This window comes from Tetranychus urticae, chromosome 3 (genome assembly GCF_039701765.1).
Source record: "Tetranychus urticae isolate SD_2017Ah chromosome 3, NJAU_TeUrti_SD_1.0, whole genome shotgun sequence".
Classification (NCBI taxonomy): Eukaryota; Metazoa; Arthropoda; class Arachnida; order Trombidiformes; family Tetranychidae; genus Tetranychus; species Tetranychus urticae.
This window is the reverse complement of record NC_142960.1, coordinates 17,394,411-17,412,179: the sequence shown is the minus strand read 5'-3', so window position 1 is coordinate 17,412,179 and position 17,769 is coordinate 17,394,411. Positions and strand designations below refer to the sequence as shown.

Genomic DNA, 17,769 nt, shown 5'->3' with positions numbered 1-17,769 from the left:
TTGTGAAAATTTCAAAGGTTACGATCAGTTGACATTTGCTTATTGAGTTTACTGATTTGTGATAAAACTACATGTAAACCAAGTGTAAAGTACGATCTCCGTACGAATTATCTCCGATAGATCAGTTAATTTCAGATAAAATCTTAGTGATATGATTGAAGTTTTCATTATTTCTGGCAAGATAGTGCGTGAAACAATGGAATTATCAATTAAAATGAACAATTCCGATGAATTTTGTGATCAAAGTCTCATCTTCGTGATTGTTTAATGAAAGCTCGTGATTTTGGGTGATTTGATTAATTTAAATCAAAGTGACATTTAAACTCATTGTTGTTAATTTTTATCACAATTTTATTCAGTGTTTAATCACACATTAGACCATCATATAAAAATAGAAGCTAACGTCCATAAGAATCATTAGTCTAATAATTATTGTTCACCCAACAACTACCAATCAAAATGATTCGAGCTGCTTTATTCATTGCTTTATTTGCCTTGGCCACTGCTGCTAGCCTTTCCCTTGACTCCCAATGGGAATCATTCAAGGTAAGTCTATTTTACCAAATTGACTTTATTCGTGAGTTGATTCTTATTAATGTTTCATTGTCTAACAGACTAAATACGGCAAATCTTATGATTCGGCTGAAGAAGAAACCTACAGACGAAATGTTTTTGCCCAGAAACTGGAAAAGATCAAGGCTCATAATGAAAGAGCAGCCAATGGTGAAGTTACCTACAGATTAGGAGTCAACAAGTTCGCTGATTTGGTGAGTTGGAAACTGTGAAATTTCAAGGCTTAAGAATTTAATACCAAATAATTAAACTCATTAAATTTTTTGCAGACCGCCGAGGAATTCAAAGCAAAACATCTTGGATTCAAGCCTGCTCGTCGACCCGCTCCTCTCGTTCACAACGTAAATTACACCGTCAAAGTTCCAGCCTCAGTTGATTGGCGAACCAAAGGAATCGTAAGTCAAGTCAAAAATCAACAGCAATGTGGTGGATGCTGGGCTTTCTCTGCCATCGCTGCTATCGAATCAGCAAACGCTCAAAAAACTGGTAAACTTGTTGAGCTTTCCGAACAAAACTTGATTGATTGCTCATGGAAGTATGGTGATAACGGATGCAATGGTGGTTTGATGGACAATGCTTTCTCATATGTCAAAGCCAACAAGGGTGTTGATACCGAAAAGTCTTACCCTTTTATTTCTGGTGATGGGCAAGATTATCACACATGTCGATACACTGCCTCAAATAAGGGTGCTTCAATCTCATCTTTTGTTGATATACCAGCAAATGATGAAAACGCCCTTTTATCTGCAGTTGCTGAACGTGTTGTTTCAGTTGCCATTGATGCTCATCCAGTCCAGCTTTATGAGTAAGTTAATCTTTTCAACCAATGAAAAAGCAATTTTTTGATTTGTTCATCATTTTTTCCCTTTAGATCTGGTATTTTAAATACCGACGAGTGCTCAAGTGACCCTAAAGATCTTGACCATGGTGTAGTTATTGTCGGATATGGCTCTGAAAACGGTACTCCATATTGGATTCTCAAGAACAGTTGGGGTGAAGATTTCGGTGAATCAGGTTACTTCAGAATGTACAGAGGCAACAACATGTGTGGTGTTGCTGATTATGCTTCTTATCCAATTGTTTAAATCAACAATAACTGTATTAACCTGCACTTATTGATTGATTAAATTTTGAGCAAAGATATTTTAACCAACTGTTTTTTTAAAAACTCATTTAACATACTTGCAAATGGCGAATTGCAGTAAAAATTGAGATCAAAAGTTTTGTCAACTTTCTCACAAATCTATTGTCTAATAGCTTATTTATTGTTTCTTCAACAAATCACTATTAAAATAAATAATTCAATCATTTTGACTCATTAACTCGCTTGGTTATAATACAAATCCAAAGCTAGCTGGCTTGATTGAGTAGCATCAAATTAGTGCGAAAATCAGTCTTCTTTTAAGGTATCCTTATCATTAATATGATTTTTGATTGATGTACTGTAGTATAACAGTTTACGTCTCAATGAATCTCGCCAGTGTTCTCAATCCATACATTCTTAACATGTACTGAAGAGGATAAAACACACACAGACGATTTCATCGATATTTTAATCATCGGTCATTGGAATATTTTCCAGTTTTTGAAGATACCAATCGAATTTTTTCCCTGTGGATCAATAAGCAACAGTTGAAAAACTTCTATCGAAATTAGAACACCTATTTTCTTTTATTCATCAATTGAATCATTCATTTAGAGTGGGAATATGTTGATATTCATAACTCACAAAACTGAAAATGTAGCATAATGTATCAATTGATTAATCCAAATTACTTTGTTCGATTTATTGTCTGCATTAAAAATGAGTATATTGTATTTACCATGTGTTCCCTCTATATAAGATCGCCTTTGCAATAACACGCATAAAATTCGGTTTTACTAAATTTAAGGATTTCTGAATTTGAAAAATGAAAGTAAAATAAGTTATTAGTAAATGGAAACATTTTAAGAAAAAATGAAAAAATGAATAATCAACTAATAGTCAAGTTTATGTTCCTCCGCATCCAGGTGATTATTGCTCGCAATGAATTATATGCATGATTTATTAGTCCAAACAAGGATTATTAATATTAATGTAATATGCAGTAATAGTTTATGAAATCCTGGGATGTGTTTAAACTCAACGGATCGATCTATAATTGCTCGATGAGATTATCTGAATCGGGTAAATTCAAGATCAATGTTAGTCTACGAAATGATAGCTATGCTGATACTACCAGCTTAAGTGTTCTATCAACTGAGAAGGTTGATGTTGTTGCGCCCGAAGCTGATTATTTGCCAATAATCATCTCATTAGTTTCAGGTGCAACCTTAATATCATTGATAGTTTATGTAGGGTTTGTAAAGCAACAGTCAAAAGGTCCGAAAAAAGTTTCAACAAGAAAAGTAAGCAAATTTTCTGATTCAAAAGAGAAGCAATGATTCGCTGAAGCTATAACTGTAACGCGTGTTAAATCACAAATAATATCATCTACAATGCAAGCTATGAAAGACTCAAACATTCAAAAGAAACCATCGAGTAAACTGGTTAAATCTCGAAGCTCAATGCCATCTGTATCTAAACAAGCGTGTGTATCAAAAAGTCAAGTCTCCGGCCCCAGTTTGAAGAACTATAAAAATCAAAAATCAACAAAAATTGCTGTAAAATGTATGAGATCAAGAAGTTTGCCTGTTACGATGAAAAGTTCATCTAAAGCGAAGAAGTCGAAATCAGTGTCTTGAATAAACCTAAATAAACTAGTTAAGTTTTGAAGTACAATATCATTTGTATCAATGTTTTATTGGAACAATTACAATCGTCTTAAGATTCACCCTGGAATTTTAATTTTACAAAAATTGAAGTATTTTACGAATTTATTACAAAGTAAGACACAAAAGGAAGAAAAAGGTAGACCTGTGATAGATCCGTCAGATACGTAGCTGGAAGATCACGGCATTCAACATAAGGATTCAGAATTTGAAAATGGTAGAAAAATAAATTATTAGTAAATTTTTAAACATTTTGAACAAAAAATGAATAATCAACTAATAGTCAAGTTTATGTTCCTTCGCATCCAGGTGGTTATTGCTCGCAATGAATTATATGCATGATTTATTAGTCCAAACAAGGATTATAAATACAATCCTTGTTAATTTAATATAATTTAGTTTATGAAATCCTGGGATATGTTAACACTCAATGTATTCATTTGTCTTTAAACTTTATTATCTTTTATTTTAATTCAGTTTAACCACAAACAAACTTATAATGCTTATTCCAAATTTTATTACGATCATGCAACTTGTTTTATCGATTGAGTATTCATTTTCGTTCAAAAAGTTCAAAAACACTCAATTTACTTACTACAAAGCACTAGACAGTGTTTCCTTAAGAAGTTATTATAAACATTTATCAACATTTATAAACATCATCATTTAAATTCACATAACAACCAACAACTTATAATGCTTATTAAAAACCTTATTACGATCATGCAACTTGTTTTATCGATTGAGTATTCATATTCATTCAAAAGATTCAAACAGAATCGATTCACTTACTACAAAGCACCAGATAGTGTTTTCTTGACGAATCCCAATAATCACACAACATCTTATGGTATTTATTTAACTGGTGAAACAATAACAATGGACATTCCAACAAGTGTAGTTAATGTGTTCGACATCGTCAATTGGAAAGTAGTTTATCTCAAAAAAGATCGATTGATGTTCGTTCATAAAAACAAACCTCAAATTCTGATTAATCAAAAGACTATCGAAGATATGGAATATTCTGGTAAATTAACTGGTTCAATAATAGCTTTTGGTGACAATGAAGCTCTTCATGTTCCAACAATATTCAATCCAAATTTAACAGGACCGGTTCCTGAATGGAATTATATTGAATTGTTGTATTTCGATGCTAAAAATAAAAAGGTTTCTGTGAAGCGATCCTTACCTTGGCTTAAAGAAGATGATTGGGAGTTTATTAAAGAATGGAAAATGATGGATTATATTCATTTCGACGATAAATTATACCTTCTAATCAAACGCAGTATTTTGAATGAAAAGACCAAAAATGTTACTCAAGAGATATCAATAATACGATTGTGTCTTGACAAAGGAAGTGAACTTATTTCGAGTGCAATTGAGATTCGTTATAATCGACCAGAGTTTCAAACTAATCAAATTACTGGAGCTATTTTCATTTGCTTAACCTATTACAAACCCGAAAAAATATTACTGTTAATAACAAAAGAAGCTTCCAACAAGAGCTTGATTCATACTCGATATTTCATCGATGATTTTGTTTCATTGTTTGACAAAACTGGTCAAGAATGTGCTTCAGGCGCTAATAATTACACTTTAATGCGATACCATTTACGATCCGAAGTTCGTAACCTATGCGCAGAAATTCTTGGACAGATTAGTTAAATCCTTTTTTCTCGGAATCTGTTTGACCTACGGCATTGAAATTTTCTAAGAATATTAATTAAACATTGGGCTATGATTGTATATAAAGCTCAGAACTTTCAGGCACCTAATTCACTAGTTATTCATCATGTCTTCACTGCATCTAAAACCAGCGTGTCAAAACTTTTTTTTGTGCAATTCAGAAAAGTTATCTAGGTCAAAAATCGTTGCAAAATTTGTTGAATTCGGTGTCCCTCGATCAACTGCCAATCTTTGGTATAATTTATTGAAAGAAAATGTTGAAAATTTTTTAGTGAAAAATTCTGGTCGACCTAACATGAAAATTACGCCATCGGTCAAGAAAAAAGTTCTTGGAATTACAGAGAACAAGATTTTCCCTGGATTTCGAGCAGTTGGTAGAAAATTGAATGTGACTGGTGCGACTGCTAAAAAAATTTGCAAGCAACTCAATGTGAATATCAAAAAAAGAAAAAAAGTTCCAAAAGTTAGTGAAAAACAAGAATCAGTGATCGTTGACCGAATTCCTAAATTGAAGGTAAAATTGAATTATCGAATAGTGATTTTAGATGATGAGACTTATTTTGACTTAAATGGGCATAATTTTCATGGTGGAACTCGTTATTCTTACATTAATAATGAACAAGTTCCTAATGATATCAAATTCAGATATCAAGAAAAATTTGGAAAAAAACTGATGATTTGGGCAGCAATTAGCGAGATCGGGATCTCAGATGTGTATTATCATGTTTCCAATGGAGCAATGAATTCTGATATATACATCAGTGAATGCATTGAAAAAAGACTAAAAAAATTCATTGAAAAACATGGTAAACACAGAGTTATTTTCTGGCCCGATTTAGCTTCTTCGCATTATGCAGCAAAAACTTTGTTGAAACTTGAACAACTTTCAATAAACGTTGTTCCGAAGGATTGTAATCCTCCTAATGTGCCTCAACTTCGACCAATTGAAACCTTCTGGTCCCACTTGAAAGCACGAGTCTATGCTGAGGGATTTCAAGCTAAAAATACCGAGGAATTAATTGCTAGAATTAAAAGTCAAATAAAAAAATTTGACTCTGCCTATTTCAAGAGGCTAATGAAAAACTTAAAAAATAAAATTGACCTTTCGTGTCAAAATGGATTAAACTATATCCGTGAATACCTCTAATATTGTATTAACATTAACTGAAGAAAAAATTAAAAAATATCAATTCACTGATTAGTTGTAAGCAATTAACCAATCTGTCCAAGAATTTCTGCGCATAGGTTAGTTGCCAAAAAACTACTTATAAAAATTGTTCTTCTAATCAGAATACTGTACCTTCAGTTCAACTCAATTTCGACCTAATATTAGATTATCATTTAATCTTTGGTGATGCTGATGGTATTATAGGAGATCCAATTCCACAAATTGAATATGCTTACACTTCAAACCTCACTCAAACTCATTTTTGCTACCAGAAAAGTGGCTGGGCACAGCAATGTATTAAAAATCTCAAAAACTTCAATACCAATAGTTCAATTCACAATGTTGAAGCGTTCTTTTCTGGATATCCTAATCCAGGATTTGCTAAGTTTTTGTTGGCGTACAACAGTTTAAATCTCAATGATTGTCGCCACTGTGGCCAAGCCATTAATAGATACTTAACATGTTTGAAAGAGGATAACATAACATCGGTAGACGATCTCCAACTTCATACTTTTATTAATCACCGACCAATAGGATATTTTCGAGTTACTAAAGAGACTAATAAAATATTTACCATTTCTACATTTAAAAATTATTGTGAAGGATATAAAAGTTGCACTCATTGTATAATGTATGGTATGATTGAAAGCTGTATTTGGTCCGATTCAATATGTAAAAAGGACATGAACAGTGTTAAACAAACTGTAGATATCTGCTTCAAAATAGCTCGAATTTCACCTTTGCTTTTCAACTCTTCATCACCTGGAACTTTGACAATTGGATTTGATAGACCACTAAACCTTAATGACACTCAAGAGTATTTAGATATCAAAGCTGGTCCACATAATCATTGCACCAACATAACACCAAATCACAACAGATCAATCTTCAATTGCTCTATGAGATTATCTGAATCGGGTAAATTCAAGATCAGTGTTAGTCTTCAAAATGATAGATATGCCGATACTATAAGTATAAGTGCTCTATCAACTGAAAATGTTGATATTGTTGCGCCCGAAGCTGATTATTTGCCAATAATCATTTCATTATTTTCAGGTGCAACCTTAATATCATTGATAATAATTTATGTAAGGTTTAAAAAGCAACAGTCAAAAGATCCAATAAAAGATTCAAATACGAATATAAGAAAATTTTCTGATTCAAAAGAGAAGCAAGGATCCGCTGAAGCTATAAATGCTGTAACGCGTGTTGAAGCACAAATAATATCCTCTGCAATGAAAACTACGAAAGACTCGACGATTCAAAAGGAACCATCGAGTAAACTGGTTAAATCTCGAAGTTCAATTCCATCTGTATCGAAACAATTGGATGTATCGAAAAGTCAAGTCTCCAACCCCAGTCTGAAGAGCACTAAAAATCAAAAATCAACTAAAATTGATGTAGAAATTATGAGATCAAAAAGTTCGCCTGTTGTGATGAAAATTAAACGCAAAACGAAGAAGTTGAAGCCCAAAATCAGTGTCTCAAATAAACCTAAATGAACTAGTTAAGTTTTAAAGTACAATATCATTTTTATTAATAATAACTTTATTGGAACAATTACAATCGCTTTAAGATTGACCCTGGAATTTTAATTTTACATAAATTGAAGCAATTACGAATTCATTGCATATTAATGATTAATCATCAAGCCCAGTGACTTTTTTGTGATCAGCTGAAACAATTTTCTTTGTAAACATTTTGTGTAGCATGACATGTTAAAGGGAAGAAAAATTTTTGTCGCTTAGATTTCATTATTTACACATAAAATGCATTAGGCTCGACACGAGATCTGTTTTGTGGACATCGAATGGACTTAAAATCAGAACAAAGTTGTTAATAAAAAGAGACAGTACTTGCATATTGTATTAATACTTGCTATTTGTGAAAATTTCAAAGGTTACCATCAATTGACATTTGCTTATTGATCTTGACTGATTTGTGATAAAACTACATGTGCACCAAGTGTAAAGTACGATCTCCGTACGAATTATCTCCGACAGATCAGTTAATTTCAGATAAAATCTTAGTGATATGATTAGATTTGATATGTTTTCATTATTGCTGGTAAGATAGTGCGTGAAACAATGGAATTATAAATTAAAATGAATAATTCCGATGAATTTTGTAATCAAAGTCTCATCTTTCTGATTTTTTGATGAAAGCTCGTGATTTTTGGTGATTTGGTTAATTCAAAACAAAATGACATTTAAACTCATTGTTGTTAGTGTTTATCACAATTTTATTCAATGTTTAATCACAGACTAGTCCATCATATAAAAGCAAAAGCTAGCGTCACTAAGAATCATTAGTTTAATAATTAATTATTGTTAACCCAACAACTACCAATCAAAATGATCCGAGCTGCTATATTCATTGCTTTATTTGCATTGGCCGCTTCTGCCAGCCTTTCCCTTGACTCCCAATGGGAATCATTCAAGGTAAGTCTATTTTACCAAATTGACTTGATTCGTGAGTTGATTCTTATTCCTGTTTCATTGCTCAACAGACTAAATACGGCAAATCTTATGATTCGGCTGAAGAAGAAACCTACAGACGAAATGTTTTTGCCCAGAAACTGGAAAAGATCAAGGCTCAAGAATTTATCAAATAATTCAAATAATTTAACTCATTGAATTTGTTGCAGACCGCCGAGGAATTCAAAGCAAAACACCTTGGATACAAGCCCGCTCGTCGATCCGCTCCTCTTGTTCACAACGCAAACTACACCGTAAAAGCTCCAGCCTCAGTTGTTTGAACCAAGGGAATCGTTAGTGAAATCAAAGATCATCAGCAATGTGGTTCATGCTGGGCTTTCTCTGCCATTGCTTTTATCGAATCAGCCAACGCTCTAAAAACGGTAAACTTGTTGAACATTCTGGTGACGGACAAGATTATCACACATGTCGATACACTGCCTCAAACAAGGGTGCTTCAATCTCATCTTTTGTTAATGTTCCAGAAGCTGATGAGAAATCCCTTTTATCTGCAGTTGCTGAACGTGTTGTTTCAGTTGCCATTGATGCTCATCCAGTCCAGCTTTATGAGTAAGTTATTTTTTGTAATTGAAGAAAGGCAATTTTCTTATTTTCAACATTTTTTCCCTTTAGATCTGGTATTTTAAATACTGACGAGTTTTCAAGTGACCCTAAAGATCTTGACCATGATGTAGTTATCGTCGGATATGGTTCTGAAAATGGTACTACATATTGGATTCTCAAGAACAGTTGGGGTGAAGATTTCGGTGAATCAGGTTACTTCAGAATGTACAGAGGTAACAACATGTGTAGTGTTGCTGGTTATGCTTCTTATCCAATTGTTTAAATCGTCAATAACTCTTGTATTAATCTGAACTTATTGATTGATTAAAGGAGGGTGACAGAAAGCCTATGTAAAACTGCCCATTGTTCTGTCATCGCTGTTATCGAATCAACAAACGCTCAAAAATAACGGTAAACTTGTTGTGCTTTCAGAACAAAACTTTTGTAATAACCTGAACTTATTGATTGATTTTGAGCAAAGATATTGCAACTAACAAATGATGAATAAACATTGTTCAGCATCTCATCGTCAACTTGAGCTAATTTGTTTTTGATTGCCTTTTCGAGGTCATTTAAGGTTTTCGGTGAATCTCTATAAACACTGTCTTTCGAAAGACCCATAAGAAAAAACCACAAGGATTAAATCCAGGCGGTATGGAGGCCATTCAAATGAAAATAAACTAAAGTTCATTATGAGCCCGGTGTGTATATCGCGCGATGAACCAAACTTAAGTTCGTTATGATTTTATTTTCAACATTGTTTCATTTTTGTGTTAAGACGAAAATATGAGATAAATAAAGAAAAATCATAACGATTTTAATATTTTTTAACGATAAGGACTCGTTCAAGTTTCTATTCCTTCGCGTCCCGGTGGACATCGAACGCAATGAATTATGAAACTATACTTACAGTTTTTCTCAAGTCCTTCGATTCTTTCAAACCTAGTAGATCATTTGTCTTACATTTTAAATCGTACAATCTATTATCCGAGCAGCTAACAAGTATTACAATGGAATCCCTTTCCCTTTAAGCACAGTTTATGAAATCCTGGGATGTGTTTACTAACAATGTAATCATTTGTCTTTTAACTTTATTATCTTTTATTTTAATTCAGTTTAACAACCAACAAATTACAATGCTTATTCCAAATCTTGTTATCATCATGCAATTCTTTTTATCGATTGAATATTCATTTTCGTTCAAAAGATTTAAACAAAATCGATTAACTTACTACAAAGCACCAGATAGTGTTTCCTTTAGAAGTGAGAAGAATCTTACATCGTATGATTTTTATGTTGCTGGTGAGATAAAAACTATTGACATTCCAACAAGTATAGTTAATTTGTCCGAAATCGTCAATTGGAAAGTAGTTAATCTCAAAAAAGATCGATTAATGTTCGTTCATAAAAATAAACCTAAAATTCTGATTAATCAAAAGACTATCGAAGATATGGAATATTCTGGTAAATTAAGTGGTTCAATAATAGCTTTTGGTGACAATGAAGCTCTTCATGTTCCAACAATATTCAATCCTAATTTAACTAAACCAGTTCCTGAGTGGAATTATATTGAATTGTTGCATTTCGATGATAAAAAAAGATCAGTTTCTGTGAAGCGATCCTTACCTTGGCTTAAAGAAGATGATTGGAAGTTCATTAAGGAATGGAAAATGATGGATTATATTCATTTCGACGATAAATTGTATCTTCTAATCAAGCGAAGTATTTGGAATGAAAAGACCAAAAATGTTACTCAAGAGATATCAATAATACGACTATGTCTTGACAAAGGAAGTGAACTTATTTCGAGTGCAATTGAGATTCGTTATAAGCGACCAGAGTTTCAAACTAATCAAATTACTGGAGCTATTTTCATTTGCTTAACATTTTATAAACCCGCAAAAATATTACTTTTAGTTACAAAAGAAGCTTCCAACAAGAGCTTGGTTCATACTCGATATTTCATCGATCATTTTGTTTCATTGTTTGACAAAACTGGTAAAGAATGTGCTTCAGGTGCTAATAATTACACCTTAATGCGATACCATATAAGATCCGAAGTTCAAAGTTGCCAAAAAACTACTTATAAAAGTTGTTCTTCTAATCAGAATACTGTACCTTCAGTTCAGCTCAATTTTGACCGAATATCGGATTATCATTTTATCTTTGCTTATGGAACAAGCCTTAACCCACCACTTGAATATGATTACAATCATAGCCTCAATCAAACTCATTTTTGCCACCAAAGAAGTTACTACACACAGATTTGTATTGAAATTCACAAAAACTTCAATTACGATAATTCGATTCAAAAAGTTGAAGTTTTCTTTTTTGGATATCCTGTTTATCGGTTGCATTTAATATATATCAATGTGCGTTTAAATGAAAGTAGAAGTTGTTATCAAAAGCAGAATTCATTCTTGAATTGTTTTAAAAGCGGAATAACTTATGATGAAGATCTCCAACTTCATCGTTATCTCAATCACCGACCGTTTGGATCTTTTCGAGTTTCTAAAGTTGCCAATTTTATTACTCGCTTTATTTATGTACATTGTGCATATCATTCCAGTTGCATTCAATGTATGATGTATGGTCTGAGTATGAACTGTGTTTGGTCCAATTCAATTTGTACGCTAGATGAAGACAATGTTACACGAAATGTAAAGCATTGCTTTAAAGTGGATCGAATTTCACCTTTAATGTTCAACTCTTCAGCGCCTGAAACTTTAACAATTGAATTCGATAAACCACTGAAACTCACTGATTCTCAAGAGTATCTAGTTATCAAAGCTGGTCCACATAATCATTGCACCAACATAAAACCAAATCACAACAGATTAATCTTCAATTGCTCTATGAGATTATCTGAATCGGGTAAATTCAAGATCAATGTTAGTATACAAAATGATAGATATGCTGATACCATAAGTTTAAGTGCTCTATCAACTGAAAAGGTTGATATTGTCGTCTCCAAAGGTCGTTTTTGGCTTTTGCTGTTATTTTTACCTTTACTCTTTGGTTCATTGTTATTAATAACTTATACAAATTATAATAACAAACAATGTAATGAGTTTCTTGAATTCAAAAGATCAACAAGAATTATGAAAATTGCTTCAAAAAGCATGAAATTAAAAAAGTTTTCTGTTGCGCTGAAAAGTTCACCTAAAACGTCACCGAAAAGTTCACCTAAGAAGTCAACCTCCAAAATAAATGTCTTTAAGCATCCTAAATGAACCAATGAACCAGTTCAATGTTGAAGCACAGTACCATTTGTATCAATAACTTATGATAACAATTATTCTGACAATAACTTTGGAACAATTACAATGGCCTAAACATTGACCATGGAATTTTAATGGGACTATCTCAAAAAAACTCCAAAAAATCCACATATGCTCTCTACTTAGAAGATGTTAAGGTGAAAGGTTTGTCGGTTCGGTACCTAATTTGCCCTGATCAAGGGCAAGATAAGTTAACTCAGAGTCTAACGATTCTGATGTTGATGGTTCGAGTCCGGTCAGGGTGCTGCGTTTACCTTTACGTTTACTTTTCCGTTTACATAAATTGAATCATTTATGTATTTATGGCAGATCAATTATTACTCATTTTTCGGGAACCTGATGATTATATTACAAATGTTTGCAAATATAATCATCAGCACAAAGCTACCAGTATAAAATTTAGGATGGATTTTAATCAGAAATGGGTCAGTATGCCTGATTTCAGCAATCTTAAGGGGATAAGAGAACTTTGAAATTAACTTCTCATTTACGATCAAAATTATTTTGTAAAATATATTAGCGACGCGCGTGTTTCCAAAATGTTGCATAAACTCTGAAATACTGTTTGCAAATTCTCAAATTTTTACTGGATATCAATTATCATTGTATTTAAGATTCCTGAGAATCGCAACCCTTTGTCTCGACCGGTTCCCGAAAAATGAGTAATAATTGATCTACCATAAATACATAAATGATTCAATTTATGGTAACGGAAAAGTAAAGGTAAAGGTAAACGCAGCACCCTGACCGGACTCGAACCATCAACATCAGGATGATCATCATAAAGGATGCGGTGGTGGTTTGATGGACAATGCTTTCTCATATGTCAAAGCCAACAAGGGTGTTGATACCGAAAAGTCTTACCCTTTTATTTCTGGAGACGGAGAAGATTATCACACATGTCGTTACACTGCTTCAAACAAGGGTGCTTCAATCTCATCTTTTGTTGATATACCAGAAAATGATGAGAAATCCCTTTTATCTGCAGTTGCTGAACTTGTTATTTCAGTTGCCATTGATGCTCATCCAGTACAAGATTATGAGTAAGTTAGTCTTTTCAACCAATGAAAAAGCAATTTTTTGATTTGTTCATCATTTTCTTCCTCTAGATGTGGTATTTTAAATACCGACGAGTGCTCAAGTGACCCTAAAGATCTTGACCATGGTGTAGTTATTGTCGGATATGGCTCTGAAAACGGTACTCCATATTGGATTCTCAAGAACAGTTGGGGTGAAGATTTCGGTGAATCAGGTTACTTCAGAATGTACAGAGGTAACAACATGTGTGCTGTTGCGGGTTATGCTTCTTATCCAATTTTTTAAATCGTCAATAACTCTTGTATTAACCTGCACTTATTGATTGATTAAATTTTTAGCAAAGATATTTTAACCAACTGTTTTTTCAAAAGCTTATTAAACACTCTTGCAAATCGCGAATCACAGTATAAATTGAGGTCAAAAGTTTTGTCAATTGTCTCACAAATCTACTGTCTAATAGCTTATTAATTGTTTCTTCAACAAATCACTATTAAAATAAATGATTACAATTATTTCGACTCATTAACTCGCTTGGTTATAATATAAATCCAAAGCTAGCTGGCTTGTTTGCGTAGCATCAAATTAGTGCGAAAATAAAGTTCATTCAGCCTTCTTTTCAAGGTATCCTTATTATGAGTTTTGATTGGTGTATAACAGTTAATGGCCAGTGTTCGAAAGTGGCCAGTGTACCCAATTGAGTGTACTGAAGAGGACAGAACACTCACAGACGATTTCATCGATATTTTAATCATCGATCATTGAAATATTTTCCAGTTTCTAAAGATACCAATCGAATATTCTCCCTGTGGTTCCATAATTGTAAATAAAAGTTGCATTCACTGTATGACGTATGGTGCGAATGATGACTGTATTTGGTCCATATTTGATTCAATATGCATAAAGGAGAAACACAATGCTACACAAACTGTAGATTATTGCTTTAAAATAATGCTCTAGATTTGAGTAAAGATTGTCTAAATAAATTTTGTTTTAAAACTTATTCAACATACTTGCAAATGGCGAATTGCAGTAAAAATTGAGATCAAAAGTTTTGCCAATTTTCTCACAAATCTATTGTCTAATAGCTTATTAATTGTTTCTTCAACGCATCACTATTGAATAGATGATTTCAGGTAACAGTCTAGTTATACGGACACAAAACAATAACAAAGGCGTTAATTGAGGCCCCAGGCCGTCCAAGCCCAACCGAACCTAACCGAACCTAACCTAACCTAACCTAACCTAACCTAACCTAATCTAACCTAACCTAACCTAGACCAACCTAGAGCGCGATAATAAACGATTATTTATTTGAATCTATAGCACTGTTTATTATATGTGTCCGTATAACTAGACTCTCACCTGATTTCAATTGAAATAATCGAGTAATTGACTAAAAAGATATCAACGATCAAAAACATTGTCTCAAAGTTTTTCCGCATAGGTTAAACTAAAGATCATTATGAGCCCGCCACGTAAATTGTGAGATGATTCAACACGAAAGTTCGTTAATGATTTGAACTTCATCATTGTTTCATTTTTGTATTAAGCCAAAAATATGGAATTTTGATGTTTTTTATTTTTCAAACAATAAGGATTCGTTCAAGTCTCTGTTTCTGTTGTGTTTCGCATTCAGGTGGACATCGAATGCAATGAATCATTAAACTATACTCACAGTTTTTCTGAAGTCCTTGGATTCTTTCAAACTTACAATTGTTAGTAGATCATTTGTCTTACATTTTAAATCGCACAATCTATTAAACAACTAACAAGTATTATAATATTAATAATACAATGGTTTATGAAGCTCTCCCTTTATGAACAGTTTATGAAATCCTGGAATGTGTTATAACACTCAATGTATTCATTTGCCTTAAACTTTATTATCTTTTATTTTGATTCAGTAACAATCAACAACTTAAAATGCTTATTCCAAATCTTATTACGATCATGCAACTCGTTTTATCGATCAAGTATTCATATTCGTTCAAAGGATTTAAACAAAATCGATTGACTTACTACAAAGCACTAGACAGCGTTTTCTTGACGAATCCTGACAATCACACAACATCTTATGGTATTTCTGTGGCTGGTAAAACAATAACAATTGACATTCCAACAAGTGTAGTTAATGTGTCCGACATCGTCAATTGGAAAGTAGTTAATATCAAAAAAGATCAATTGATGTTTGTCCATAAAAATAAACCTAGAATTCTGATTGATCAAAATAGGATCGAAGATATGGAATTTTCTGGTAAATTAAGTGGTTCAATAATAGCTTTTGGTGATAATGAAGCTCTTCATGTTCCAACAATATTCAATCCAAACTTAACTGAACCAGTTCCTGAGTGGAATTATATTGAATTGTTGTATTTCGATGATGAAAATGAAAAAGTTTCTGTGAAACGATCCTTACCTTGGCTCAAAGATGATTGGAAGTTCATTAAAGAATGGAAAATGATGGATTATATTCATTTCGACGATAAATTGTACCTTCTAATAAAGCGAAGTATTTGGAATGAAAAGACCAAAAATGTTACTCAAGAGATATCAATAATACGATTGTGTCTTAACAAAGGAAGTGAACTTATTTCTAGTGCAATTGAGATTCGTTATAATCGTCTAGAGTTTCAAACTAATCAAATTACTAGAGCAATTTTCATTTGCTTAACATTTTATAAACCCGAAAAAATATTACTGTTAATAACAAAAGAAGCTTCCAACAAGAGTTTGATTCATACTCGATATTTCATCGATCATTTTGTTTCATTGTTTGATGAAACTGGTAAAGAATGTGCTTCAGGTGCAAATAATCACACCTTGATGCGATACCATTTGAGATCCGAAGTTCGTAGTTGCCAAAAAACTTGTCATAAAAATTGTTCTTCTAATAAGAATATTGTACCTTCAGTTGAGCTCAATTTTAGCAAAATATTGGACTATCATTTTATTTTTGCTTATGGAACTAGCTTTAATCCAAATATTGAAGATGATTACAATAATTACATCAATGAAACTCATTTTTGCCATCAAACAATTGGTTATAAACAGATTTGCATTGAAATTCACACAAACTTCAATTACGATAGTTCAATTCAGAATGTTGAAGCTTTGTTTAATGGATATCCTGTAAATCTTTTACATTTAGTATATAACAGTTTTCGTTCCAATGAAAGTCGCTATTGTTTACGAAACAACAACCAATACTTAAAATGCTATAAAAATGATATATCATCTATGGACGATCTTCAACTTCATCAATATTTTAATGGTGTGCCATTAGGATATTTACAAGTTACTAAAGATACCAATCAAATAGCTTTTGGGTCGTACTTATTTTGTCCCGAATACAAAAGTTGCATTCACTGTTTGATGTATGGTATAAGCACGGACTGTATTTGGTCTGATTCAAGATGTAAGAAGAAAATAGACAATGTTACACAATCTGTAGATATCTGCTTTAAAGTGGCTCGTATTTCACCTTTAATGTTCAACTCTTCCTCATCTGAAACTTTGACAATTCAATTCGATAGACCACTAGACCTTACTGAATCTCAAGAGTACTTAGATATCAAAGCTGGTCCACTTAATCATTGCACCAACATAAAACCAAATCAGAACAGATCAATCTTCAATTGCTCGATGCGCTTATCTGAATCGGGTAAATTCAAGATCAGTGTTAGTCTACGAAATGATAGATATGCTGATACAATAACATTAAGTGCTCTATCAACTGAGACGGTTGATATTGTTGCGCCCGAAGTTGATTACTCGTCAATAGTCATTTTATCATTTTTAGGTTTACTTTTAATTTCATTCTTGATGATAGGCTATATAAGGTGCAATAAGCAACAGTTGAAAAAATTCAAAAACATATATAAATATGATTCAAATAAGAATGCAAGAAAATTTTCTACTTCAAGAAAGAAAAGAGGATTTTTTGAAACTAAAAGCGCTGTAACACGCGTTCAAGCACAAATATTACCTTCTAACATGAACACAATAAACGACTCAACCATTCAAACTAGACCATCGAGTAAACTGAACAAATCATGGAGCACAATGCCATCTGTATCTCAACAGTTGTATCTATCGAAATTACAATAACTTTGATTTTTAATACCTGGTTGAATCATTCATTTAAAGTGTTGCTGCGTTGTTAATATTGATAACTCACGAAGATTGGCAATATATTAATATCGATCGTATCAATCAATGTATAAAAAACCTT

The 17,769-nt window shown here is 32.6% G+C and overlaps 3 protein-coding genes across 4 annotated transcripts; all 3 read left to right on the top strand.

Moving 5' to 3' along the window:
* Positions 1 to 386: 386 nt before the first annotated feature.
* On the top strand, positions 387 to 1,722 carry LOC107370642 (crustapain). Its single transcript, XM_089268868.1, has 4 exons — positions 387 to 546; positions 615 to 767; positions 843 to 1,378; positions 1,445 to 1,722. Exons 1-4 carry the CDS (start codon positions 460 to 462, stop codon positions 1,656 to 1,658), a joined length of 990 nt encoding a protein of 329 aa, XP_089124994.1. The 5' UTR covers positions 387 to 459; the 3' UTR covers positions 1,659 to 1,722.
* A 6,740-nt stretch (positions 1,723 to 8,462) lies between these two features.
* On the top strand, positions 8,463 to 8,811 carry LOC107370643 (crustapain-like). The gene is made up of 2 exons (XM_025162608.2): positions 8,463 to 8,619; positions 8,688 to 8,811. The coding sequence occupies exons 1-2, from the start codon at positions 8,533 to 8,535 to the stop codon at positions 8,790 to 8,792; spliced, it is 192 nt and encodes a 63-aa protein (XP_025018376.2). The 5' UTR covers positions 8,463 to 8,532; the 3' UTR covers positions 8,793 to 8,811.
* A 66-nt stretch (positions 8,812 to 8,877) lies between these two features.
* LOC149093511 (uncharacterized) lies at positions 8,878 to 13,890 on the top strand. 2 transcript variants are annotated; one of them, XM_089268870.1, is made up of 2 exons: positions 8,878 to 9,225; positions 9,289 to 9,743. In XM_089268870.1, exons 1-2 carry the CDS (start codon positions 8,975 to 8,977, stop codon positions 9,500 to 9,502), a joined length of 465 nt encoding a protein of 154 aa, XP_089124996.1. In that variant the 5' UTR covers positions 8,878 to 8,974; the 3' UTR covers positions 9,503 to 9,743. The 2 variants fall into 2 exon arrangements, with proteins under 2 accessions (XP_089124996.1, XP_089124995.1); XM_089268869.1 differs by lacking the exon at positions 9,289 to 9,743 and adding an exon at positions 13,610 to 13,890 and having other exon boundaries at positions 8,894 to 9,225.
* The last annotated feature ends 3,879 nt before the right edge of the window (positions 13,891 to 17,769 follow it).